General features: G+C 58.9%; 3 protein-coding genes across 9 annotated transcripts; all 3 read left to right on the forward strand.

The window, feature by feature from the left end:
- The first annotated feature begins 6 nt into the window (after positions 1 to 6).
- On the forward strand, positions 7 to 16082 carry ARHGAP30 (Rho GTPase activating protein 30). 2 transcript variants are annotated; one of them, XM_042924581.1, is made up of 12 exons: positions 7 to 444; positions 5722 to 5824; positions 8054 to 8194; positions 9103 to 9185; positions 9344 to 9451; positions 10014 to 10141; positions 10882 to 11053; positions 11132 to 11235; positions 11323 to 11400; positions 11965 to 12360; positions 13306 to 13571; positions 13663 to 16082. In XM_042924581.1, the coding sequence occupies exons 1-12, from the start codon at positions 404 to 406 to the stop codon at positions 15295 to 15297; spliced, it is 3255 nt and encodes a 1084-aa protein (XP_042780515.1). In that variant the 5' UTR covers positions 7 to 403; the 3' UTR covers positions 15298 to 16082. The 2 variants fall into 2 exon arrangements, with proteins under 2 accessions (XP_042780515.1, XP_042780514.1); XM_042924580.1 differs by having other exon boundaries at positions 8 to 444; positions 8050 to 8194.
- Positions 16083 to 16940: 858 nt separating this feature from the next.
- USF1 (upstream transcription factor 1) lies at positions 16941 to 22731 on the forward strand. Of its 6 annotated transcripts, none has more exons than XM_042924587.1 (12): positions 16941 to 17174; positions 17627 to 17920; positions 18936 to 19028; positions 19434 to 19483; positions 19670 to 19785; positions 20122 to 20223; positions 20467 to 20662; positions 20886 to 20973; positions 21109 to 21167; positions 21299 to 21393; positions 21638 to 21766; positions 21952 to 22731. In XM_042924587.1, exons 3-12 carry the CDS (start codon positions 19021 to 19023, stop codon positions 22039 to 22041), a joined length of 933 nt encoding a protein of 310 aa, XP_042780521.1. In that variant the 5' UTR covers positions 16941 to 17174; positions 17627 to 17920; positions 18936 to 19020; the 3' UTR covers positions 22042 to 22731. The 6 variants fall into 6 exon arrangements, with proteins under 6 accessions (XP_042780521.1, XP_042780522.1, XP_042780524.1 ...); XM_042924588.1 differs by having other exon boundaries at positions 17720 to 17920; XM_042924590.1 differs by lacking the exon at positions 17627 to 17920.
- Positions 22732 to 22825: 94 nt separating this feature from the next.
- Positions 22826 to 24354, forward strand: TSTD1 (thiosulfate sulfurtransferase like domain containing 1). The gene is made up of 4 exons (XM_042925280.1): positions 22826 to 23106; positions 23264 to 23386; positions 23901 to 24063; positions 24158 to 24354. Exons 1-4 carry the CDS (start codon positions 22848 to 22850, stop codon positions 24207 to 24209), a joined length of 597 nt encoding a protein of 198 aa, XP_042781214.1. The 5' UTR covers positions 22826 to 22847; the 3' UTR covers positions 24210 to 24354.
- Positions 24355 to 25724: the final 1370 nt, after the last annotated feature.

Consider the following 25724-nt stretch of genomic DNA (forward strand, 5'->3'; position numbering starts at 1 on the left):
CAAAGATGCTCTAACAGGAAGCGGGTTTGAGGAGCCACACGGCTTCCTGCTCCCCCAGGGCTGAGCAGGGCCGGAGGGGCGAGTGCCAGCCTGGGCCACGAGACACAGCTTCTTGCCAGGGTCCTGGCGGCTTCCTCTTCCACGGCCGCTTCCGTGTGGCCGGGGCCCCCAGAGGCGCGAGCTGCGGCCCGTGGCCCAGGCCACCCTCCACCCCGCCCTGGTTCGGAGCCCTGCCCCCTGGGGCCGGGCCAAGCCCAAAGACTGGCTTGGGATCCTATGGGGGACCGGTAGGGCAAAGGTCTTGGGGGGCAGAGAGGAGGCTGGGCCAGGACCTGGGGGCTCCAGCCATGAAGTCTCGGCAGAAAGGGAAGAAGAAGGGCAGCTCCAAGGAGAGGGTGTTTGGATGCGACTTACAGGAGCAGCTGCAGCGTTCCGGCCAGGAGGGTAAGGAGGTGGCTCAGGGCTGCTGTTGGGTGGGGGGCCCGGAGCCTCTCCAGCCCGGTCCAGCCTCAGGGACGGAGGCAGCTCCCAGGTGCCTGTGGCGAAGGGGCAGTGGCTCGGGGTCAGCGCCCAGGCGGCTGTCAAGCAGGTACGGCAGGAAATGTGGCTCGGCGGCCGGCGGCCGAGGAGACAGGGGAGCCCCCTTGTGTAACTACCTGTGGGTGGGGAGGCCGGAGAGCTGGGAGACCGAGAGGCGTAGGCAAGAGACAGGGGAAGGCATCACTGCTGGGGACGGGAGGCGGCGGGACAGGGCCAGGAGACGAATGGCGAAAGGGCCCATGGACGGGCCTTGGGTCTGAATGAAAGGGGACAGGAGAAGGGTGCCAGGAGAGTTTGAGGGTGGCGCTGGGGCGCACGGGGGTTTCCTGGTTGGAGGAGAGCACCCCAGGGCCGTGGTCGCAGGGCTCGGGGCCCTCTGCAGCCTTGGCGGGCCGCAGGTGAGGGTGTGGGCTGGCACCTCCCTCTGCCAGTCTCTGTGACTCTCTCTGTGCAAAGGAGGAGCGGGTTTGGGTTGGGAGTGGAGGGGCGAGGGCAGAAGCGGCTGAAATGTGGGCTGCAGGAAGGGTCAGAGAGATGCCCCGAGGCTGGTCGGAGGGCAGGGGTGCAGGGTGCAAGGAGGTGGGTGTGGGGCCTGTCGGCTGCCTCCCTGAGTTCCCTGGAGGGGCTCGGAAGCCAGCAGGACGGGGGACCACTCGGGGCTCATCCCCGCATGGAGTGGCCACTCACAAACTTCGCCTTGATTTGAAATTGAACACAGGTATCCCGGCTTGTTTGTGCCCCTCCGAGCTCCTCCCAGAGAAGGGCACGATTTCCACCCCCCCCCCCCCACCCTACCCCACCCCAATCTGTCATTTCCTCTTCTCCGCTCTGGGTTGTGGTGCCTTCAGTCTGGGAGGGTGATGGTGGTTCCCGGCTCATTTCCTGCTCTTAGCCCCGCCCCCTCATCCCCAGACACCTCCTTCCCCTTTTCTCCTCCCCCAGGGGCCCCCATCCCCACCGGCCTCCGTTCAGGGAAACTCAGGGCCCCAGAGAGTCTTAAAGAGCTGAAGTCCCGAAGGCTTTGCTCTGCCTTTCTCTTCTCACCGTGAAGAGCCTGACTGCCAGCACAGGGCTGACTCCTTTACAAGGGATTCCTCTTGAGAATGATGACTTCTGGGCCAAGCAAGGGCCACATGATCCAATGGGGCTGATGTGCTTCCAGTTCTCTGCAAACCCTCAGTTCAGTCTCCTCATCCTGGGGCTGCCCTTCCCCGTGGCCCCCCCCCAGCGCCATGTTGAAACATGGAACCCCCAGCCGGCCCAGACCCCACTCCTGTATCCCCTCCTGGCCTGTCTGCATTCCCAGCAGGTGAGGGGCATGTTCTCTAGAAGGTTGCTGGGGCCTGGTCCCAGAGGAGGAGAGGAGCACCCGCTTCCCTTCCCCAGCACCTCACCTGAGCCCAAGGGCGGAGGGATCTCGGGCCCCTCTCCCTATCCACCCCTTCCCTGGGCACAGACAGGTGGACAGTGAAAGGTCAGAGAGAGTCTGGTGATGGCTTCTCTCTTCAACCCAAGACTCATGGTCTGTGTTTCTGCTTCATTTATCCTCCCTGAGGATCTTGGTTTTCTCCATCTGTCTTCACTCTGTCTCAGCACCCTCTCCCAGCTCCTTGCCCCGGGGGCCATCTCTTCCTTCCCCAAGCCCTACCTCTACTGAGTTCTTTCTTTTCCTAACGTTTATCTCTTTGCTACCCTGGTCAGGTAGCATTTCTGATCCTCGAAGTCTCTAAATTCTGGGCCCTCCTCTCGGACCCCGCCTCCGTTCCCCGAGGTCCCCAGCCCTTGACTCCATCACCTCAGCCCTGTCTCTTACTTTCGTCTCTGATGCCATGGCTCTGATCTCTATTTCCTTGACGCTCCCCCCGCCCCGCCCCGTCTCTCGTCTCTCGGCCTGTTATCTCTCCTTTCATCTCCATGACCCACCTCCTCCGTGGCTCTGACTCCTTAGGCTCTCTAATACCTTCTTTAAGGGCCTTTTCTGGAGATTCAGAATCAACAGAGAAGGGCAGGATGGGGAGGATCTGGCTTGGATGTAGTTCATGTGAAAAGGACCTAGGCCTTGGGTGACAGCGGACTATCTATGAGTCAATGGAGTAATATGGCGGCCAAGAGAGTTGGTGTGGCACTAGGCACCTGAGGAGGGTCCACCCCGTTTCTTCAGTGCTGGGAACCTGAGGTCAGGGGGCCCTGGCAAATGGGCACAGGTCGTGGAAGGATGGATGGTGAACTGTAGGGCCAGGACTAAGGTGAGGCAAGAGAGGTGACCAAGGCGCAAAATTTAAGGAAGCCCTCGACCTAGGGCCACCACAGTACCCAGGGTGCCCCTTTCTTTTTCCCTCCCCCTTCCTTCCTTCCTTCCTTCCTTCCTTCCTTCCTTCCTTCTTCCATCCTTGCTTCCTTCCTTCCTTCTTCTGTCCTTCCTTCCATCCTTCCTTCTTTTCCTCCTTCCTTCCTTTCCTCCTTCCTTCCCTCCTTCCTTCCTTCCTTCATTCCTTCCTTCCCTCTTCCTTCCTTTCCTCCTTCCTTCCTTCCTTCCTTCCTCTCTCTCTCTCCCTCCCTCCCTCTTTTAAAAAGTTTACTTATTAATTTTTTTAGTACTCTCAATGTGGGGCTCGAACTTATGACCCCAAGATCAAGAGTTCCATGCTCTTCTGAAGGTCGTGTTTGTGCACAGTTGGCACTTGCACAGGTCTAGGAATGGGTGCTTCCGTAAATTCTGCACCTGGGTCTTCCTTGTCTCACCCAAGTCCTGGCTCTGGGGTGGGGGTGGGGGACAAAGGGTGTGGACACCAGGACACATGAGGAGGGTTTACAATAGTGAATAATGGGTTTATTGATTATTTCCTTCACTCTATACTTCTCTAATTAATTACTTCATCCCACCAAGAACTTGGGATGGATGATTCCAAAAGCTAACACTTTACAAAAACATAGAATAAAATGACCGAGGGAATTGGGTTGAAGGGGGAATGAGAGGAAGATCAAGATCCGTGCCCAGAAGCGCGTATCGGGTGATTCTACACGGTTTCTAGATGTGGGCTCTGAGCTTCCTGGTAACCAAAGAGGTGAACATAATCAGGTCTAAGACTCATAAAGCCCATAAGGAAAGAAAAAAAAAAAAACCAGATGGCTGAGGAGAGACAGCTTTTCATGACACTGACACGGGAGAGGGATTTCTCTAGAAAGTCTTGGTGAATCGAACTTAGTGTTTTGTCTTGGGCAATATTCTCTAGTTCAACCTCCAGGGGATGTTAGTCATCCTCATACCTGATGGCTCTCTTCCCCGAGTCGTCAATACACCATTATCGAGCACCTGCTGTTTCCACCCCGTGCTAGATGCCGGGGAACATGTCACTGGTTTTCAGAGGTGGAGACACAAAGGAAACCAGTGATAACAAAGTGTGGTAAGTGCCACGATACAGATACAAGCAAGGGGCTCAGAGTTGGAGGTGATCTTTGAGGCGTGTTTTGGCGAACGCATCGGAGTTCACCCGTCAAAGACAGAGGGAAGGGTATTTCCAGGCAAGGGAACGACACGAGTTACGGGGCCAAGGCGTGTTCACGGAGCAGCAAAGAGCCGGATCCTAGGGCTCGTCGGAGAGGCAACCGGAGCCGAGGCTGGGAGAGCAGCTGGACCCGGACGTTGCAGGGCCTTATGCACCAGGCTGAGGGGTTTCTATTTTATCCTCCATCTGTAGGCCGAGCAGTGAAGACTGGGCTGAAGCAAAGTGTTTATGGAGCAGAAGATTTAAGGCAGGGAAAGCTTTCGCAAGAGAAATACACAGCCTTCTGGAGACAGGTTTCACACAGGGCGTTGGAAGATTTCCCGAGTCTGAGACATCATGTCAGAAAACATGAGGGATGTCGGGGCGCCTGGGGGGCTCAGTCGGTTAAACGTCCGACTTTGACTCAGGTCATGATCTCTCGGCCCGTGAGTTCGAGCCCCGCGTCGGGCTCTGTGCTGACAGCTCGGAGCCTGGAACCTGCTTCCCATTCTGTGTCTCCCTCTCTCTCTGCCCCTCCCCTGCTCATGCTCTGTCTCTGTCTCTCTCTCTCTCTCTCTCTCTCAAAAATAAATAAACGTAAAAAAAGAAAAAAGAAAACGAGGGATGTCAAAATCAGTAACATTCTGTTTGGGCCTCAGAGAGGGTGCACACACACACACACACACACACAGAACCGGTCGCACTTAGATCTTGTCCTTCAGGAGCTTACGGTCTGGCAACAGGGGAGGGGGCCCAGGGTGGGAAAGAGAACGCAACTTTTGGCACCCCTGGATGGGAATCCTGGCGCTAGCTGGTAATGCTGGACACTCGTTACTTCTCTGACCCTCTGCAGAATGGGGACTAGGATACCTAACGCACAGAGCTTGGCACATCGCTGCTTCTCTCCTGCCCCGACCTGTGTGCAGGTTTGCCGCGATCTTGTGCGCCTTCCTAGGACAGACCTACTACGCACGCGCTGGCCTCCTGGCTTGACAACAGTCCCCGTCAGCCCTGCGCCTTGTGGGTCCGGACAACTCATGCTCCTTCATTTTCTATAGAGTGTTAAATAAACGTACTTTCCTTGTTTTTTTAAGTTTAGGTATTTCCTTTGAGAGAGAGAGAGAGAGAGAGAGAGAGCAGGGGAGGGGCAGAGAGAGGGGGGAGAGAGAGAATCCCAAGCGGGCTCCACGCTGTCGGCACAGAGCTCGATGTGGGGCTCGGACTCACGAACCGTGAGATCGTGACCCCGGGCCGAAATCCGGGGTCAGACCCTTCCTTGACTGAGCCACCCGGGCGCCCCTAAATAAATGCACTTTCGAGACCCGTCCTTTTACTCCGAGTCTCCTTCCAAGCAGACTGCTGCCCCTTCGAAGATTCTGGGGTAGCAGGTAGTAATTACAGAGAGACAGATTTCAGCTCAACAAAAGGTAGAACTTTCCAGCAGGAGTGGGCGGTCTGGACAGGCAGTGTGTTCCCCCCTCACCTGGGGCATTTTTGCAGACGCTCTGGACCCAATGGACGGAGAGACCGGGGGCTGAGGCCCTCTGAGCCTCCTTGCGACGGGTTGCTATTCCGCGAGCTCTGCCTTCGGTCTCCCCCAACCCCCGTCCCCGATGCTTCCATCTCTCAGATCCCCTGCGGTCTCTGTCCTCCCAGACCTGCTGATCTCTCTTCTCTGTGTCGTCTGTGTCCCCAGTGCCACAGGTGCTGAGGAGCTGTGCAGAGTTCGTGGAAGAATACGGGGTAGTAGATGGGATCTACCGCCTCTCGGGGGTCTCCTCGAACATCCAGAAGCTCCGGTGAGTCAGGCAGGGAGGGGAGGGCTCCGTGGGCCCGGAGGGGCGAGGGAAGCGGGGAGAAGGAAGCGTGGACTCTGGAGTCTCTCCTCGGGAGGTGCATGTCTCCACTCCCATATACGCCCACCCAGTTCTAAAAAATTGCATATAACTCGTACACCATAAAACTCACTATTTAAACGTGTACGACGCAGGGGCGCCGGGGGGGGCTCAGTGGGTTGAGCGACCGACGTCGGCTCAGGTCATGCTCTCACGGTCTGTGGGTTCAAGCCCCGCGTCGGTCCCTGTGCTGACAGCTCGGAGCCTGGAGCCTGCTTCCGATTCGGTGTCTCCCTCTCTCTCTGCCCCTCCCCCGCTCTCTCTCTCTCTCTCTCTCAAAACTAAACAAAAAAAATAACACTAAAAATAAATACGTACGACTCAGCGATTTTTAGTACATTCACAAGGCCAGGCATGCCACCATCACCACTCATTCCGGAACATTCATCAACCCCCAAAGCACTCGCTCCACATTTCCCCTTTCCCGCAGCCTCTGGCAGCCACGGGTCCACCACCTGGCTCCGCGGGCTTGCCCGTTCTGGACGTTTCATACACACGGAACCGTATTACCGTACCCTTTTGCGTCTGGCTTCTTTACGTGGCGGGCCGGCAGGGGCTCGTGCACGTTGTCGCACCTGCCGCTACTTCATCTCCGTTTCCGGCTGAGTAAGCCGTCCGTGTGCGGCTCGACCACATTTGGTTCACCTGTACATCGGCCGATGGGCAGTGCGCCTCTTGGCTGCGAGCAACGGCGCGGCCTCGAACGTTCGCCCGCCGGTGTTGGTGCCGACGTGCGGCTTCGGTTCTCTGGGGTAGACACGTGGGAGCGGGCTTGCTGGGTCGCATGTCGAACTTTTTAAGGAGCTGCCGGACCGTTTTCCGTGGCCGGGCGTCAGTTCGCACCCCCAGCAGCCGGGCACGAGGGCTCCAATTTCCCCGCATCCCGCCGGCCATCCCAGCGGATGTGAAGTCATGTTTCACCTGGGTTCGCATCTTCCCTAACAGCCAATGACGCCGAACATCCTGTGTGCTTCTCGCTCACTTGTAGATCTTTTTATTTTTTAATTTTTTTGAGGCTTAGTTATGTTTGAGAGAGAGAGAGAGACAAAGTGTGAGCAGGGGAGGGGCAGAGAGAGGGAGGCACAGCATCCGAAGCAGGTTCCAGGCTCTGAGCCGTCAGCCCAGAGCCCGACGCGGGGCTCGAACTTACCAGCCGAGCTCTGAGATCGTGACCGGAGCTGAAGTCAGATGCTTAACCGACTGAGCCACTCAGGCGCCCCTCCCTTGCTCTTTTTTTTTTTTTTTTTTTTTTTTAAAGTTTATCCATTTACTTTTTGAGAGAGAGACAGAGAGAGAGCCCAAGTCGGGGAGGGGCAGAGAGAGAGGGAGAGAGAGAGAGAATCCAAAGCAGGCTCTGTGGTCAGTGCGCAAACCCGGACACAGGGCTTGAACTCACGAAGCCATGAGATCACCACCTGAGCCGAAATCAACAGTCAGATGCTCAGCTGACTGAGCCACCCGGCCACCCCTCCCCCCACCTCCCCGCCTCGCTCATTTTTAAATTGGGTTATTTGTTTCCTTTGAGCTGTAAGGATTCTTCATACGGTCCAGATACTAAACGCTCCGGCAAATCTATGCTTCGCACATGTTTTCTTCCGTTCTGTGGGTTGTCCTGGCTTTCGTGACACTGTCCTCTGACGCCCAAAAGTTTGTCACGTGACGCTCCGTGTATCTGTTTGTCCTTTGGCCGCTTGTGCTTTTGGCGTCTTATCTGAGAACCTGTGGGCTGTAACCACGAAGGGTTACACTTGCGTTTCCTTCCAAGATCTGCGTCCCCTCCACCTTTTCACGAGCCCAGAAGCACGTGCAGGCGCACCCCCCCACCCTTACTGGCTCGGACGCCCCCCTGCCTTGCCGCTCACCCCCCGCGGCTCCATCCCCGACGCGTCTCCCTGTGCCCGCACGCACGGGTCCCTTTCCCTACCCACCCGGCCGCCTGCACACCCCCCGGGCACCGCGACAGGTGCCCCTGCGTCTGCTGCCTTACGGACACACACGCCCCAACGTCCTCCTCCCAAGTCCCGAGCCTGCTGACCGCTGACCCTGCCTGGACCCACCCGCACAGCCCCCGCCTCTCCCACTGCCCCCGACCCCCCTTCCCCCATGCCTCACACTCCGCACCTCCCCAGGCAGGAGTTTGAGGCAGAGCGGAAGCCGGACCTGCGGAGAGATGTTTACCTGCAGGACATCCATTGTGTCTCTTCCCTGTTAAAGGCCTACTTCAGGGAACTTCCAGACCCTCTGCTCACTTACCGGCTCTATGACAAGTTTGCTGTGAGTTGAGAGGCCGGGTGTGGGGGGGGGGGCGCGGGTGGTGGCGGAGAAGACGAGGCTGAGGGGTGATCGTCCTGGCTCCGATGTCCCAAGTGGGTGTTCACGGCCGGACAGAGTGCTGGCGATCCCGAACGACAGAGACCACATGAAAAGGAAAAGAACCCCCCCCTCCCGCCAATCTCCCCCCTCTTCTCTTCGCCTCCCCTCCTTCCCTTGGGGCCTGCGGCTCACGCACGGTGCAGGGACGAGGCTGGGGGACGTAGAACCCAGGCGGAGAGCAGAGGGCCCTGGGAAATCACCTGGGCCAGAGCTTCCCTCCGTGGGAGAGAAGGAGAACCCTTCTTAGACGTCAAAACTTGTCCCGGAGCGCGCCTCCACCAGCGGACCGGATGCTGGACAGCTTTTGAGTGAGGGAACCCGGGACAAAAATGCTATCTTGAGTTCAGTAGCATTTAAACAGTGAGTTGCATTTTGTCGAGCACGATAGGGTTGTAGGGGCCGGGAGCAGCGGCCCACACAGTTCAGCCCACGCCGGCCGGACCGCGTGGGCGCAGGCCTCCCTGGGCACCTCGGAATAACTCCACGGCCCCTGGAACACCCGCAGGGAGGGACCGCGGAGGTATTCCTGTACCGGAGCGGCACCGGGGGAGGAGGCCAAGGCAGAGCGGCAGGGAGTTGCTCGAGGTCACAGAGCTCTGGGGTGGCGGGGCTGAGACCCAGCAGCAGGTGCCGTGGGCCCCCCGAGCTCTGGGCTCTGTCTGCTCATCGCGTGGCTTCCGAAGAGCTGGGCTGGGGGATGGGGTGGGGTGCAGCACAGGCTCTTTCCGACGGTTGGGCTCAGTGCTCCGAGGAGTCAGCAAGGGCGGCGCGGCCGGCTGACCCGGTTCTTGAACCTTCCTCCCCACCAGGAGGCCGTGGCAGTGCAGTTGGAGCCGGAGCGTCTGATCAAGATCCTCGAGGTGCTTGGAGAACTCCCTCTCCCAAACTACAGGTGCGTGGGGTTCCTCCCTCCCCAGAGGGCTGCCCCGCGCCCCACGCAACCCTGGGGCGTCGATTTGTCTCTTCCCTTCCGGCTCCCAGACCTCAATCCGACCCCGGCCCTGGGCGTCCCCTGTGTGACCCCCGGCCCACAATGCCCCCCTTCTGCAGGACCCTGGAGTTCCTCACGCGGCACTTGGTGCACATGGCCTCGTTCAGTGCTCAGACCAACATGCACGCCCGCAACCTGGCCATCGTGTGGGCCCCCAACCTGCTGAGGTGGGCACATGTGCGAGCAGCCTGGGGGGGGGGGGATCCTGGCAGAGCCCAGCCCCCAGAGGCTGCCCCAGGAGCGGGCGTGGCTGTGGGGGTGCCCTGGGGAGGGGGGTGGGGCCTCCTAGAGCCCGGTGAGAAACAGGGGGTTTCCCAATTACGTTGAGCGGGACGGGGCTTACCCACTGGACACGAGGACTTGTTCCTCTGGTGCCGTGTCCCCGAGCTCAGAGTCCTTGTTGAAGGTGTGTCGAGCAAACGTCTCGCGGTCTATTGGAGATCTGGCCTGTATATCACCCCCCGTGGTGTAAGGCAGACCATGAGAAGTCCTGAGAGTCATTATAACGAGGCACCCTCGCGTGCAAAGGTTAGAGATGAATTCTGACGGGAGTAAATTCCCAGAGGGCTTCCTGAAGGAAGGCATTTGAGGCTTGCATCACGCATGTGGTTTAAGAGGTGGGGACGAGGTTAAGGGCACGCAGGGGAGGGGGGGTGGGGGCATTTTTAGGGAGAATTCAGACGGGGAAGTGTGGTGGGGCTGGAGGGGAATAATTCCACGTCTCCACAGGTCTAAGGACATAGAGGCCTCGGGCTTCAACGGGACAGCAGCCTTCATGGAGGTGCGGGTGCAGTCCATCGTGGTCGAGTTTATCCTCACGCATGTGGACCAGCTCTTTGGGGGCGCTGCCCTTTCCAGTGAGTGTCCCTCCCAGCCACCACACCACCACCGTCTGTCTGGGGAGTCATGTCAGGGTCACAGGGGGCCTCAGAGGCCACCTCGTTCAGTCTCCCCGTTTTGCAGATGAGACAGCTGAGACTCACAGCTGTGGTCACACGGGGAAGATCCTGGAGAGGTGATGGCCTAGTCCGTCCTTGAGCAAACCTCTCCTGCATAGCCTGACCTTCTAATCACCATCCTGGCTCTCGGGGCCAGTGACCGATCATTCCTGCCCCAGCCCACCTGGCCGGTGGGCTGGGATCTCCTGACCCTTGTCCCCGAGGACACCCTCTTGAGGAGCCAGACACAGAGGGTCTGTCTCCCAAGGCCTCTGAGTATATCCTTAGCCTGGCGGTCAGTTGGTGGGTGGGAGGGTGCTACAGGGAGCTGAAGCCCTCTTTCAACTCTTTTTAAAAAAAAATGTTTATTTTATTATTTATTATAATTATTTACTATTAAATATTTTTTAATATGTATTTATTTTTGAGAGCGAGAGAGCGAGACAGAGTGTGAGCAGGGGAGAGGCAGAGAGAGAGGGAGACACAGAATCCAAGGCAGGCTCCAGGCTCCGAGCCGGCAGCACAGAGCCCGACGCGGGGCTCGAACCCACGGACCGTGAGCTCATGACCTGAGCCGAAGTCGGATGCTCAACCGACTGCGCCAGCCAGGCGCCCTGTCATCTCTGTTCTTGGCCGGCCAATTCCTCTTCTTTCCCTAGGTGGTGAAATGGAGAGTGGATGGCGATCACTTCCAGGGGCCCGGGCATCAGGCAGCCCCGAGGACCTTATGCCCAGGTCCCTGCCCTACAATCTGCCTAGCATCCTGCAGGCTGGTGATGGACCCCCGCAGATACGGCCCTACCACACTATCATTGAAATTGCGGAGCACAAGTAAGGTCTCCTTCCTGGCCCTCCTCCCCGACATTGACCGCCAGGCTCCAACCCCAATGATTTCTCCATTCCTTCCAGGAGGAAAGGGTCTCTGAAGGTCAGGAAGTGGAAATCTATCTTCAATCTGGGTCGCTCTGGCCATGAGGCCAAACGTAAACTTCCGCGGGGCGCTGAGGACAGAGGTGAGTCTGGAGGGACGTAGTGGGGGGGGGGGGTGCTCTGCTGAAGGCGAGCAGGACCCTGGCCCTACAAACATTCATGTCTTGCAGAGGACAAATCCGATAAGGGGACTTTGCGGCCAGCCAAGAGCATGGACTCACTGAGTGCTGCGGCTGGGGTCAGTGATGGTGAGTACAGGTGTGCACGTGGTGTGTGTGTGTGTGTGTGTGCGTGTGCGTGCGTGTGCGCGCGTGCATGCAGAGGCTGGCGAACACCTGCGTGTGCGTGTGTGGGTGTCTCTGCAAGGGAATAGCAGTGTTACGGATGAGACCATTGTGTGTGCACTCCTGCGTGTTTGTGTGTCTGTACACGTGGCTGTGTGCTCGCTAATTTCAAAGAAAAATATACACGTAATGCGTGCTTATTATACACCAGCCACAGTACCCGATGTTGGGTTTACAATAGTGAGTTGATCATCTGATCAACAGGTGTGTTCAAATGAGCGTCCAAAGGGGGAGAGAGCGGGGTGTGGGTTTGTGGGGGGGGGGGCAGGGACGGCCGGAGGGACGGGGGGGGGGGTGGGTTCCTAAGTAAGTGTCACTGTGGAAGGTTCGCGGCGGTGGCCAAGGGAAGCCGGGCCCGGTGCCTTCCAGGCTGTCCTAACTCTCAGGCTTGAGAAAGCAGGGCCCGCTCTCCAGAGCCTTCCTGAGGTGTCCGGGCCCCTCTGCCGCCCTGCGCTCTCTCCCGCACAGAGCCGGAGGGGCTGGCGGGACCCAGCCATCCCCAGCCGAGCGCGTTGCTGCAGGACAGCTTGGAGAATGACTCCGTGGAGGCGGCGGAGGGTGACCGGGAGCGGGAGCCGGAGGCGCTGGGCGGCACCAACTCGGAGCCTGGCACGCCGCGGGCCGGCCGGTCGGGGATCCGCGCCGGGAGCAGCAGCCGAGCAGAGCGCTGTGCTGGAGTCCACATCTCGGACCCCTACAACGTCAACCTCCCACTGCACATCACCTCCATCCTCAGCGTGCCCCCAAACATCATCTCCAACGTCTCCTTGGCCAGGCTCACCCGCGGCCTTGAGTGCCCCGCCCTACAGCCCCGGCCAAGCCCTGCCTCTGGCCCGGGTCCTGGCCCCGGCCCCGGCCCCCCAGGTGAGGCCCCGGGGATTTCCCAGGCCTGGGAGAAGGGACTAGAATTCCAGGCTGAAGCTCTGATGCAAGGTATCTGTCCCGAGAATGGCAGACGCCTCAGTCCTCAGGCTCTGGGTGGTCACCTTCGGCTGCCTCCCTGACTTCCAGGTTGGGGGAGGGGGGGATCCGGTAATATTATCAGGTTCTGTGAAATCCACAGAGAGAGGACCCCCGGCAGTCTTCAGATCACTGATATACCCGAGACTGGGAGTCCGGGTCAGACTCAGACAGTAGGGATCACGGAGTACAAGGCGGGGCTGTGTAATAGACGCTGGTGGTAATATAGGATTAACACCAATCGCTAACATTTATTGAAGGTTTACTGTATGCCCTGTGCTGTGTTAAGGACTTTGCAGGCATTCGCTTGTTTTCTTCTTTCGCGATCTTACGACACCGTCATTGTTGCTGTGCTTCTGTCACAGCAGTGGGACTGGAGACCTAGGTTAAGCTATTTGCCGTGGAGTTAGTTCAGAGGTTCTGAAGAGTCACTGATGAGAAGTATTGAGGCAGCACAGGGCAGCGGGGAAGGACTCGGGCTACAGAGTTAAGTAGACTTGGGTTCAAAATTGGGCCGTGCCACTCACTGTTTGCGTGACCTTGGACAGACCTCTCTGGGTCTCGCTTTCCTCGTGTGTAAAATGGGGACAAATACCCTACATTATCGGGCTGTGTCGTGGGGGGAAGAAATAAGACAGCGCACTGTAAAACGTACAGGATGGTGCCTGGCACCTGGTGGGAGCGATAAGCCAGTAGGTAGGGATGCTGGTCTGAAAGCATTGGCCACGGGCCAAATCTATGCCGGGGGCGTTGGTCCCGATACGGTAGCAAGGCTAGGAAGATCCATTTTGTAAAGGGTCAAGGCTGGTCTTGACCTGTGTGTTCCTGGGACTACCTTTCTCTCAACAGATGAGAAGTTGGAGGCAAGTTCGGCCGCAGGTCCCCCGGCTGACTGTGGCCCGGCGGACGTGGCCCCTGCCCTGGAGGACTGCCTGTCCCAGGAGGTGCAGGATTCCTTCTCCTTCCTAGAGGACTCAAGCAGCTCAGAGCCCGAGTGGGTGGGGGTGGAAGATGGGGAGGTGGCCAAGGCAGGAACTGCAGGAGCAGCCTTCTCCCCTGGGGAGGACGACCCTGGGATGGGCTACCTAGAGGAGCTCCTGAGAGTCGGGCCTCAGGTAAGAAGGAGCTGTGCTGGGTTTGGGGTGCCGGGGAGGCCAGAGGGTGGGCAGGGCCCCCTGGTCCTGAGCCACGGTGCTATGCCCGCAGGTGGAGGAGTTCTCTGTGGAGCCGCCCCTGGATGACCTGTCTCTGGACGAGGCACAGTTTGTCCTGGCTCCCAGCTGCTGTTCCCCGGACTCTGCGGGCCCCGGGCCTGAAGGAGAAGAGGAGAGTGGGGAGGAAGTCTTCCTGAGTGCCTACGATGACCTAAGTCCCCTTTTGGGGCCCAAACACCCAAACTGGGAGGGTCCAGGGAGCCTGGAAGAAGAGGCAGCAGGATGCAGGGGACGGGGGGCTCCAGGGCAGGCTGAGGGAGAGCAGGCCTGCCGGGAAGGTGGGGAGGACCGGGAGGCTGAGCCTGAAGGCAGATGGGACGTCCCAGAGGAGGCTGAGGGGAGTCTGGAGAGCGAGGTGGAGGATGGAGAAGCAGGTGAGGGAGGAGGGAAGGCTGGGGAAAGCCAGGAGATGATGGTCAGTGTGAAGGAAGGGGGTGGGGAAGAGCCAGAGGCCAAGGAAGAGGAGTCCCGTGGTGAGCAGGAGGAGGGCAGCATGGAGGAAGCTAAGTGTGCGGTGGGAACAGGAGGAGAGCAGGGTAAAGACGAGGAGAAAGAAAGGAAGGAGGGAGGGGAAGAGGCTGAGGGAGGAGAGGAAGCCCAGGTACAAGCCAGAAGGGACCCGGAGTGCGGGGCCCAGGAAACCCAAGTTGCCGAGGGGAGCTGGGAAGCTGTACACAAACAAGAGGCTGACGGAGGCAGAGAGGATGAGGCCAAAGGACAGCAGGGGCCTGAGAACCAAGGGGCAAGAGAAGCCCAAGGAGGTGGTGAAGACGGCAGAAGCCCTGAAGCAGCAGCTGAAGGAGGAGCAGGGAAGGTCAGCGAGGGACAGGAGAGTGGGGACGGGGAGCGTGAGGGAGACCAGGGTGCTGGAGGTGACCGTGTAGAGAAGGACGCCCTTCCTGAAGGGTCACACGCAGAGCCCCTGGAGGTTGGCAGTGCCGAAGAGGGCAACCCCCAGTCCTCTGAGGCAGAACAGGCGGTCCCGCAGCCACCCCGGCCACAGGAGATGGAGCCCGGGGGGCCGCTCGGTCCAGAGGGCTGCAACCCGTGTCCCTGTCCTCTTGGCTCAGCTGGTGGTGTGGGCATGCGCCTGGCTTCCAGCCTGGTCCAGGTCCAACAGGTCCGCTCTGTGCCTGTGGTGCCCCCCAAACCACAATTTGCCAAGATGCCTAGTGCGATGTGTAGCAAGATCCACGTGGCACCTGCAAACCCATGCCCGAGGCCTGGCCGGCTTGATGGGACTCCCGGGGAAAGGGCTTGGGGGTCCCGAGCCTCCCGTTCCTCTTGGAGGAACGGGGGCAGTCTTTCTTTTGATGCTGCTGTGGCCCTGGCCCGGGACCGCCAGAGGACTGAGGCTCAGGGAATTCGGCGGACCCAGACCTGTACGGGGGGTGGGGACTACAGCCTCGTCCCCAGAACCTCCCCGTGTAGTGTGATCCCTGCCTATTCTCGGCCACTTAGCTGCCTGGAGCTCCCACCCGAAGAAGACACAGAAGGGTCTGGACACCGGAGTCGGCTTAGTCTGCCCCCCCGGGAACCCCAGCCCCCCGACCCTCTTCTGTCCCCCCAGCGCCGATCATATGCGTTTGAAACACAGGCCAACCCTGGGAGAGGTGAGGGACTGTGAGTAGGACCACAGTGCTGGGCAAAGGGGACAGTAAGTCGTCTTGAACCTCCAGATTCCCAGACCGGCTGTTTCTCCTGCAGCCTGAACGGCTGGAGTGTCCAGCACCATAGGCTTTGACCCTCCAGCTTCTCTTTTCGACTGTGGGAAGCATTGCCTCCGTTGGTTTACTTGAGCTCGTCTCAGACACAAAGCACTTATCCCTTAGGATATTCCCAAGGAAGTCACCGAGGTCCTGCTACCAAGGAGCGGGGTCATTGGTCAAAGGGAACAAAGAGTAGGCAGAAAACTTAAGAGGTTTCTCGAAGTGAAGAATGAAGAGGGAACTCCAGCTAAGTTCCTGCCTCCTCTGGGGCCGGGCACTTCCCTTCATGGAAGCCCAGGGTGGAGGAGGGGAGGGTGGGGCCAGGTCAGAGGCTCTCACACATCAACACTTCCGAGTTGCCCATCCTTATTCTGCTCTTGGACCCTTGGGTACCTCCCGACTCTCCTAGCTCCAGATTAGGAGGACCACGTCAAGGAAGCTCTCTGAAGTCCTCAAAGTGTGTTGGGAGGGACTGGCTCCCTCTCCAGCATCCCCACCCTCTGCCTCCAGTCACTGTTAGGAAGAGAGATCTTCTGCAGATCTCCCTGGCTTCTCCTTTTTCCTTTGGAATAACTTCCTCCTATTTCAAGGAAGGGGAATAGCATAACTCAGGCCCTGGGACTGCTTCTCCAGACAGGCTGGGAACAGATGTTCCATCCCAGTAAGAAGCAATCTCAGAATAAAAGTTGTACTTTTATACCTACACAGCGTGAAGCCTCGTGTTTTTTTGTTTTGTTCTTTTTTTTTTTTTTAACTAGAGTCTTAGGTGACGGGTATTACATTTTCATATTTGGCAAGATGTCTTCTTGCTGTTGCTGTTAGGGTGCTCTTCCTCAGTTGTTGTCATGGAGACCTGTGGCTAGAAACTAGAGCTGGGTTCATAGTGGTCAGGAAATGGGGAAGAGAAACTTTTATTTACATAATGCTCATGACCTACCAGTAGAGGCGAGGTATTCTACGAGCATAACATCTATACCCTTGATTTTACTTAGTCCGTATAACGATTCGGTAAGTTTGGTATTGGTGTCTCCATTTTACAGATGAGAGAACTGAGGCTAATTAAGCCAAAAGGCTTGCCAATGTTCTCAGCGGTAAGAAGCGGCAGAGGCAGGTTCGAGATCCGAGTTTGTCTGGCTCCAGAGGCTAAACTCTTCTGATCACACCACACTGCTCCAAATCCATTAAGAGTAGGTCTTAACTAAGAAGGAATGGGAACCAAGATCCCTCTCACAGAACCTGAGGGCCTCACAAAAACTGGAAGTTCTGGGGGCGTCTTTGGGTGAGCAACTGCTGACGCTACTACAAAGGAATATACCCAAATCTATCTTCGTCTCCAGTGGACACCAAAAAAGCGTCCCGACCCAAGATGGCCTCCCAAGTAGCCCTTGTTAAAGATGGCGCCTCCGTCCGACGTCTCTCCCTTGATCTAAGCCAACCTCCCTCCCTTCTGCCCCTAAAAACGCCTTGTCCAGCAGAAAGATGGAAGCACGCATCAGTCGTCGTTCTCCCGTTCTTGCCGAATGCCGCAAATACTCCAGTGTTACTCTCCCCGGGCCCCAGGAAGTGACTTCTTCTATGCCCCGGCGACAGCCCCACCCAACCGCTCCTTTCCTCAAGCGGCAACGACCGGAAGTGGGGCCGCTCAGAGCCTGGGCGGGTCGAGAGAGACACTTCCGCCCCTCAGCAACATGGCCGCAGGCCGGGAGTGCGCATGAGCAGCCGTCCATGGAGCTCTCCGAGTCCGGAGAGGGAGAACACGGTCGGGGGAGATCGGCGGCTGAGGCGGCCTTGGCCGGTGAGTTCGGGACGGGACGCGAGCCGGGAGTCTAGGGGCTGGGTGGGCCGGCAAGGCAGGGCAGCGTGGGTTTTGTTCCCGTTTTCAGGTGGCGGACCTCCCGGGGAGGAAGCCTTTGTTTTGCGGGAGGGGGCCGAGCCCGGTTCTTTCTCTCCCGCCCCCCTTTGTGGGCCGAGCGCACTCCCCGCCCCCGAGCGCGCGCGTCCCCGCCCTCCTGCGCTGCCTGCCGCGGGGCCGGGACCGCGGGCCCGCCGAGCCCCGCGCCCTTTCCGGGCCGCCGAGCGCAGCGCCGGGCCGCCGGGGGAGCGCGGCGGCCGCCCGGGCTCGCGGGCTCCCGGGCTCGCGGGCTCGCGCCTGCTGGCTGCGGGGCCTGCAGGGACGCGCCGCGTTCTTGGGCAAGGTCGGGCGCCCGACTTCTTTCGGGACTTGGTCGTTCTCCCCTTTGTGTCCAGACGTAGCAGGGGCTCTTGCCGGGCCCCGCTGGCCCGAGCGTGCACGCCACAACATCCCGCCCGCGTTTCCGTGTCGCATCCCCTAATGCTCAGGAAATGCTTCCGGATGTCCAACTAAGATTTGAATAAGCGGCCTGACCCCGTTGCTGGGTGTCCTCCGAGGCTGCCCCTGGCTGACAGCTGTGGGCGATAGAGACGCCTCCTGTGCCCTGCCGTCTCTTCCATCGCCTCCTCCTGCAGTCAGCGCAGCAAGCCTCGGAGGGGCACTTCCTCCGTAGGTTTGGGGATGGACAGGTAGGTGGTCCCGAAACCCTGGTCCTACTTCCCCTTAGGGACTGGGATCTTCTCGCTGCGCTGCTTCCTCCGGACACTTTCGCTTTCGGTTCTTCTTTTTTTTTTTTTTTTTTTCTTCGCCCTTTGTTTTTGTTTGTTTGGTTGGTTGGGTTTTTTTTTCTTCTCTTTTCGGTCAATACTTTCCTTCGATGCGGGCTTTTCAGTCATCCGCTGAAGATTTCCCTTGGGTAGGAGAGGTTTGGGGGACCTTTGGCAAAAAAGCTTACCCTCTCGTGCGGGGATCGTTTTGTCGTTTTGTACGTGTAGCTGTATCTTTCTGGAGACATTTGTCTTCTCCGCTCTTTGTGTTTCCTGCCCTCCGGCCGGGTGTCAGGATCCTAAGGCGGGCCACCTTGCAAATGAGTTCCTTTTCCATTGTCTCTCCTTCCCGAACCTTGAGCCTGGAGTGTTGTTTTTTTTTTTTCCCCCCTTCTTGCTGGGATTCAGTTGATCTGGAGTTGTCATGGCAACATTTTAGCAACCCTGTTGTTCCACGGGAAGGCTTGGTGAAGAAAACAGAAGGGGCTTGTAGATGACACACTTGGACTCTAGGGTCTTGAACAGATGACACAAATCTGGACACCCCGAAACAAGAGCCCAAGGGGCTAAGCAGAATGAGGCCCAGGGGCCACGGATGTTCTTTATGGTTCAGGGAGGTTTGCCAATAGCAGTGGATTTCAGGTGTCCCCTTCCTAGATTTGAAAACAAATTTCTTGGTACAGAAATTTCTGTGGCCGAGAAGCGGGAAGAAGCATCAGTGCCCACGTGACTTGGAGTGATCGTGGAGGGCCGAGGAGCACTATTTGTAGAGTTATTTTTCAAATACTGTAGCCCACCTCTCAGCATCAGAACGGGGGAAACTGTCCCCTGTAGATGACTGCGCTTTGTTCCTGGCTGAGCCTTCATGGAGCCTGGCTTCTTGAAACAGGCTGTTCAGTTTCCTGGCCTCACCGCAAACTCCCTGATTTTCTACCAGGACTTAACACTCTGGCCTGTGAGGCGGGAGATACAAAGGCTTCCAAAGAAGGACCAGCTCCTTGGATGTGCCCCCTTACAGAGAGATGAAGGGGTGAGTGGAGAAGAGGTAGGGTCTGGGGCGGGAGGTGGGAGGCCGGGGAGGACGCACAACGGCTGAGAGCACTGGCTCTGGAGTCAGGCAGACCTGGATTCCGGTCTCAGCTCCATCACCTACTAGTGTTGTGATCTGGCTCCCCATCTACAAAACGCAAGTGACGCTGCTTAGCTCATCGTGCTGTTCTTAGTATGAGCTAAAATAACGCGTGTTCAGTGCTGAGTTCGGTGCCATGCACACACAATAAACACTCAGTAAATACCAGTTAGATTGTTATTCTAACCTAACCCGGCATCTGTTGGGAAGGCCATGGGAGTTTGGGAGCCACATGTAACTGGGTCAGTGAGCTTTTTATTCACTTCCTGCCTTATTCCCCACCCCCCCCCCCCCCATCACAAACAGGCAGCAGAAAACAGCTGAAGCGGAAGAGGGGACAGTGCAGATTCAGGAAGGTGAGTGGTAGAAACAGACCTGAGACCCAGAGCCCATCGCAGCCCTTCCCCGCCCCCCCCTCCCCCTCCCTCCCCCCCCCCCCCCCCCCCCCCCCGCGGGCGCACCTCCTGTGCACCCTTGTCCTTCGTGGAACAGGGGGAGAAAGTCCATACCTCGCAGAGTTTTCCTTCGCTCTTTTAATTCAGGAGCGGTGGCAACTGGGGAGGACCCTACCAGCGTGGCCATTGCCAGCATCCAGTCAGCTGCCACCTTCCCTGACCCCAACGTCAAGTACGTCTTCCGAACTGAGAATGGGGGCCAGGTAAGGGAGGGGGCCAGGCGCCTGCAGGTGTTACCTGGGGTTGGGGTTGAGGGAGGTAATCGAACCCTCAGGGGGAGACCTGGCTTGGAGGTGGGGGTGGGGCGAAGGTGCGGACTGCGGGGTAGGGAGGGGCTTGGAGGATGAGGTTTGGAGTAGGGATTGGGGGCGTGCTGACACTTCTGGGGAAAGAGGGGAGAGTGGCTGAATCTCTGTCTCTGACGCACTCTTGTTTTGGGGCATTATCTGAGAGAAGCTTTACGAGGGTCCTGGGGTCCCCAGCATTTACTCTCCTGCTCTCTCTCCCTCCCCACCGCTTCCCTTTCCTCCTGCTTCTAGGTGATGTACAGGGTGATCCAGGTGTCTGAGGGGCAGCTGGATGGCCAGACTGAGGGGACTGGCGCCATCAGTGGCTATCCTGCCACTCAGTCCATGACCCAGGTACCAGGGTACGGGCTGGGGAGGGGGCCCAGGGCTCCGTGGAGGAAAATGAAGCTGAGCCCATGGGCTGGGGCTGGGGCTGGGGCGGTGAGGCACCTGGGGCTGCTTTGTCCCAAGGTGCTAGGTTCTCCCTTTCTCGATATTTCTCCCTCCTTCCTCTCGGGGATAGGAGCTGTGCAGTGAGTAGTTCGGTGGGAAGTACCCGACTGTCATTGAACTTTGTTCTCATGTTCCCTTTCCCAGGCGGTGATCCAGGGTGCATTCACCAGTGACGATACGGTTGACGCCGAGGGGACAGCTGCCGAGACGCACTACACTTACTTCCCCAGCACTGCCGTGGGCGATGGGGCCGCGGGTACCACCTCGGGGAGCGCGGCCGCGGTTGTCACGACGCAGGGCTCAGAGGCACTGCTGGGGCAGGCGACCCCTCCCGGCACCGGTGAGACGTGTGAGGGTGCGGCTGGAGGGACAAGGCTGGGGGCAGGGGGCCTTTCCTCATGACCCCCTAACGATCGCTAAGACCCGGGCAGGCAGTGAGTCTGGGGCTGCCCTTCCAGCAGGAGGAAGTGTGTCCTTCTTAGAGGATCCTAGGGCCTTGGCCTCAGAGCTCGATGAGGTTCCTGGTCCCACGTCCTGACAGAACCGACCCCGCATCTTCACAGGCCAATTCTTTGTGATGATGTCGCCACAAGAAGTGTTGCAGGGAGGAAGCCAGCGCTCCATTGCCCCAAGGACTCACCCTTATTCCCCGTGAGTGACCCCTGGTTCTCCTCGGCTGCCGTGGTGTTCTTGATCCCCGCCAACTCCTGTGTCGTCCCCTAACCCCACCTCCAATCTTCTCTCTCGTCCTTCCCTTACCCTGGCCGCTCTGGGCTCTGTCGTCAGGAAGTCAGAAGCTCCGCGGACCACTCGGGATGAGAAACGCAGGGCTCAGCATAATGAAGGTGGGTACTGCTTGGTGGCATCGGGGACAGCGTGGTGTCTGAGCGAGAGAGCTTGGGGAGTTGGACAGGGCCGGGGGTGGGGGTGGGGGCGGTTCTCACAGAGTCGCCTTGACCTCCGCTCTGCCCCACAGTCGAACGCCGCCGCCGAGACAAGATCAACAATTGGATTGTGCAGCTGTCCAAGATCATCCCAGACTGCTCCATGGAGAGCACCAAGTCTGGCCAGGTCACGGGAGGGCCCCGGGAGTGGGCCGGATGCCTGGGTTCTGTCTCCTGGTATCGCCTGCAGAAATGGTGGCGAGGGCACCCGTGGCAGGAACCCGTGCTTCTCTCTCTCTGAGGTTCCCCGTGTCCTTGTGAAAGGTTACCCCGCCGTCCTTAGGGGAAAACGAGGCCCAGGGTGTGTGTGTGCTTTAGGAAGGCCAGGCAGGGAGCACCTTAGTCCTCATTTTGTTGGCTTCTTCTTGCAGAGTAAAGGTGGGATTCTCTCCAAAGCCTGTGATTATATCCAGGAGCTTCGACAGAGTAACCACCGGTTGTCTGAGGAACTGCAAGGGCTTGACCAGCTGCAGCTGGACAATGATGTGCTTCGACAGCAGGTCAGACCCCTGTCCTCCGTACAGCCCTCCTCGACTCCAGGGCCCCCGAGCCAGTTTGGGACTCCCTCCTTTGGTTTCCATAGAGCGGGCCTCATCCTCTTCCCCTCACTAGTGGATGCCTGAAGAAGGTCAGAAAAGTGCCAACTTTTCTATTTACTCTCCTCATCGCCTCCTTTCCGCGTCAGGTGGAAGATCTTAAAAACAAGAACCTGCTGCTTCGAGCTCAGTTGCGGCACCACGGAGTAGAGGTCGTCATTAAGAACGACAGCAACTAACTATGGGGACTCCGGGGCTTTGGGCCCTACAGCCCCTTTCTGAGAACTACAGATAGCCCAGGAGCAGCAGGCCAACCCCGTGCCCCTTTCCTTCACTGCCCACTTCTGGCGTGGGACCAGGGGGAGTCAGAAGGCGTGGCTTTGAACTGAGGCCCTGTGACCGAGCAGCCTGCAGTGGCCTGAAACACACGCGTGGGCGGGCGCGGACAGCCTTGCCCGGCCCCGCGCCATGCAGCCCCTGGGCCCTTGTGCCCCTCTTGCGCATGCATGTGCTGTCTCCGTGCTGGATACTGGACACACAGAACCGGGGGTGGGGGGAGCTTGCCCCGTGCTCGCTTAGAGTGCCAGCAGAGGGTCCGCTAACGAGTGATGCTCTGGCCTGCCCCAGGACTCTGGCGCTCTCTTCCACTGGTTCTTCCTCACCCTGGAGCTCAGATGTGCACCTGAGGACTCTGGGGAACAGGCTTTAGCGAGAAGTGGGGAAAAGGATGCTTAGCAGCGGCCGCTGCCCCCAGGAAGAGGAGATTGGCTGGCAAGCATCTAAGGCCTATGCAGAAGTCTCTGGAGCCTGGGAGAACAACAGACAGGGGCCCACTTGGGGCCTTCCCCCTTGTGGGGACGGTTTTTCTTTTACTTTCTTTTCTTTTCTTTTCTTTTTTTTTTTTTAAAGATAAAATGTTCAGAGCCACATTTCTCTCCTGGTTTTCCTTTTTGTGGGCCCCAGGGCGGGAGGGGGGGGGCACATTGCACTTTGCCCAGTAAGGGTTGGTCGGCCCAGGTTAGGGTGGGGTGCCACTCCCGTGTTCATGACTCTGAGTCCCGGTGCCTGGGCCAAGCCTGACCGTCCGCGCCGGGCAGTCGGGCAGTCGCAAGAATCTCGGGCCGGCGGGGGTATCAGCTGTACCGCGCGCGAACAGGTGCCGAGGGGGCAGCTCGGGAGGCGGTGCCTTCGCTTCCGGTTCCGGTCCCGGCTCCGGGAGGCGGGGGAGATGCTGCGGGCACGGAGGGGGCGGCCCGGGGCCGCATTCCTGCTGCTCGCCGTCGCGGCGCGCGCCATGGCCGGAGGTACCTGCGGGGAGACGTGGGGCCTCGCCCCGACCCCCGGGAGCGCGCGGAGCCCCCGGGAGGAGGCGCGGCGGCGGGGGGCGCGGAGGTCCGCGCGCTCTCGCTCCCGGGCTGGGGCGCCGCGCTCCGCTCCAGGCTCTCGTGCCTCCCTCCTCAGCGCCCACGGTCTCGCTCCCTGAACTGCGTTCGCTCCTGGCCTCGGGCCGGGCCCGGCTCATCGATGTGAGATCTCGGGAGGAGGCGGCAGCGGGGACCATCCCGGGGGCGCTCAACATCCCGGGTATGGGGCCGAGGGGACGCCCGCGCGGGTGGCCGAGAGGCCGTGCAGGAGGGGCGTCTAGGGCGGCGTGGGGGAGGCACGGCTGCGGGGGTCCCGCCTTGCCTTAAGCCGCCCGCACCCACCCACCCATCCACCCACCTCCCAACTTCCTGGAGAAACGCTGGTGGGAGGCGGATCCTGGCAGCGCAACCGGCCCTTCCAGTTTGAGCGGATCGCAGGCGGCGAGGAAGGGGCGGACCCGCTGCTCCGCGCTTGACCTCCCCGAGGCCGGGCGCCCGCCCGCCGCTCCTCCTCGCCGCAGGGGAGGTGGCCCCCGTTCAGCTGTGTGCGGCCGCCTTCCCGCGCGGGCGGGCCTGCCTCGTCCTTGAGGTTGGGGTGTGGCGTGGTCACCGGGTGTGGTTTGGGGGCGCTCCGGAGACGCGCTCGGGCCGCGGGAGCCAGTCCTGCCGGGCCCGGTGTGAACCTGAGATCGCCAGCTGCCGGCTTCCCATTCTGTCCCCTCGACTCCTCCCAGTGTCTGAGCTGGAAAGTGCCCTGCAAATGGAGCCCGCCGCTTTCCAGGCTGTGTACTCCGCCGAGAAGCCGAAGCGGGACGATGAGAATCTCATTTTCTTCTGCCAGATGGGCAAGCGGGGTTTGCAGGCCACGCAGCTGGCCCAGGGCCTTGGATACACAGGGTATGGGGGAGGTGCGCATCGCCAGCTGGGGGTGACTGGGGACTGCCTCCCGGGCCTGTCCTTCCCTCACCCCCTCCCCCTTTTGTCTCCACAGGGCTCGCAACTACGCAGGGGCCTATAGAGAATGGTTCCAGAAAGAAGGTTAGGTAGAAGGTGGCTTACTGATGGCCCCCTCTCCCTCCCCACCGCGGCCACCGTAACTGCGGCTGGTGGAGGGTCTGACTCCCCAGCTGGCGCACTGCTTACAGTGCTCTGCGCGCAAAAGCATCAAATAAAGACCGTTTACTCGAAGCATTGGAAGCAGTTTGTCAGGTGCACTGCGAACACTCCCAATCTTAATCTAGACTTCACTTCAGCCCTGGGTCCTTCTCCAGCATTCTCTGTCCCCCACCCCCACCCCCACCCCAACCTCCCAACCCCCTGCAGTTTCCTGAGAGGATGATTCTCCTGGAACAACTGTTTTCAGCTCAGGATGCACATCAGAATCAACTGGTACCTTAAAAAAAAAAAAAAAAGTTTGGGTCCCCTTCCAGATTTGGAATCTTGGGGGTGAGACCTGGGGAGTGGTGGTTTTATGAGCCCCCGAAGTGATTTTTTTAAGTGTTGTTTACATTTCTTTTGAGAGAGAGAGCGCGGGAGCGAGAGCGGGGGGTGCGGGGGTGGGGGGGTGGGGGGGATGGGAGTCCCAAGCAGGTTCCATACCAAGCGTGGAGCCCAATATGGGGCTGGATCCCGCGACGCTGGGATCACGGCCCAAACCATGAAACCAAGAGTTGGATGCTCAAACGACTGAGCCACCCAGGTGCCCCTCTCCCCCCCCTACCCACCCCCCAAGTGATTCTAATGTGCAGTCAGGGACCAGAACCACTGCTCCAGAGGGCAGCCGACTGGGGCTTGGCTTGGCCTTGCTGCCATGACTGTTCTTTCCACGTTGTCTGTGACTGCTTTTGTGCAAAATGGCGGCATTGTTGTGACAGGGACTCTATGTTCTTCCAGTCCTAACATTTTTACTATCTAGTCCTTGATGGCCATAGTTTGCCTGCCCCTGCCCCTGCCCTTCGGGTCCCCAGCCCCCACCTCACCTCCCTCCGGCTTCATCACTGGGTTGAGGAAAGGAAAGGGCAGCTCCAGGCAGTGAGGGACTGAACAGATGTCACCCTTCATGCCTACAGGTGTGTCAAACACAGGTTACAAGTGTGAGGTTACACCAAAGACAGGCCCCAGCTTCTAGCAACACCGTCCTTTGATCCCACGCTGGACTGAACAAAATTTAATTGGTTAAGGAAAATGAGAAACACACACTTGCTGACAAAACTCAACACGGTGTGTTTGTACCTTCCCTCTGGTGCGGGGCATAGTTTGATGCATGTCCTTCCAGACCTTGCAAATATTTTCATGCCAGAGTTCTGACTTCCTAAGTTTGTGGTCTTAAAATTTATTCCTTGAGGCGCCCGGCTGGCTTAGTCGGTAGAGCCTACAACTCTTGATCTTGGGGTTGCGAGTTTGAGTCCCACGTTGGGCGGGATGATTCCTGAAAAAAAAAAAAAAAATGAAAACTTAAGAGGAGTGCCTGGATGGCTCGGTTGATTAAGCCTCCATTTCGGGATTTCGGCTCAGGTTATGATCTCCTGGTTGGTGAGTTTGAGCCCCACATCGAGCTC

The sequence above is a fragment of the Panthera leo genome, chromosome F3, assembly GCF_018350215.1.
Source record: "Panthera leo isolate Ple1 chromosome F3, P.leo_Ple1_pat1.1, whole genome shotgun sequence".
Classification (NCBI taxonomy): domain Eukaryota; kingdom Metazoa; phylum Chordata; class Mammalia; order Carnivora; family Felidae; genus Panthera; species Panthera leo.

Bases quoted from the DNA above. Each gene is read 5' to 3' on its own strand.
- ARHGAP30 (XM_042924580.1), top strand. From the start codon at position 348: ATGAAGTCTCGGCAGAAAGGGAAGAAGAAGGGCAGCTCCAAGGAGAGG. The intron at 12,361-13,305 runs GTGAGGCCCCGG...TTCTCTCAACAG, and splicing joins CCCCGGCCCCGGCCCCCCAG to ATGAGAAGTTGGAGGCAAGT. The intron at 13,572-13,662 runs GTAAGAAGGAGC...CTATGCCCGCAG, and splicing joins TCCTGAGAGTCGGGCCTCAG to GTGGAGGAGTTCTCTGTGGA.
- USF1 (XM_042924587.1), top strand. The intron at 19,786-20,121 runs GTAAGGGAGGGG...TCCTGCTTCTAG, and splicing joins GAACTGAGAATGGGGGCCAG to GTGATGTACAGGGTGATCCA. The intron at 21,767-21,951 runs GTCAGACCCCTG...TTTCCGCGTCAG, and splicing joins ATGATGTGCTTCGACAGCAG to GTGGAAGATCTTAAAAACAA.
- TSTD1 (XM_042925280.1), top strand. From the start codon at position 22,848: ATGACTCTGAGTCCCGGTGCCTGGGCCAAGCCTGACCGTCCGCGCCGG. The intron at 23,107-23,263 runs GTACCTGCGGGG...CTCCCTCCTCAG, and splicing joins GGCGCGCGCCATGGCCGGAG to CGCCCACGGTCTCGCTCCCT. The intron at 23,387-23,900 runs GTATGGGGCCGA...GACTCCTCCCAG, and splicing joins GGGGGCGCTCAACATCCCGG to TGTCTGAGCTGGAAAGTGCC.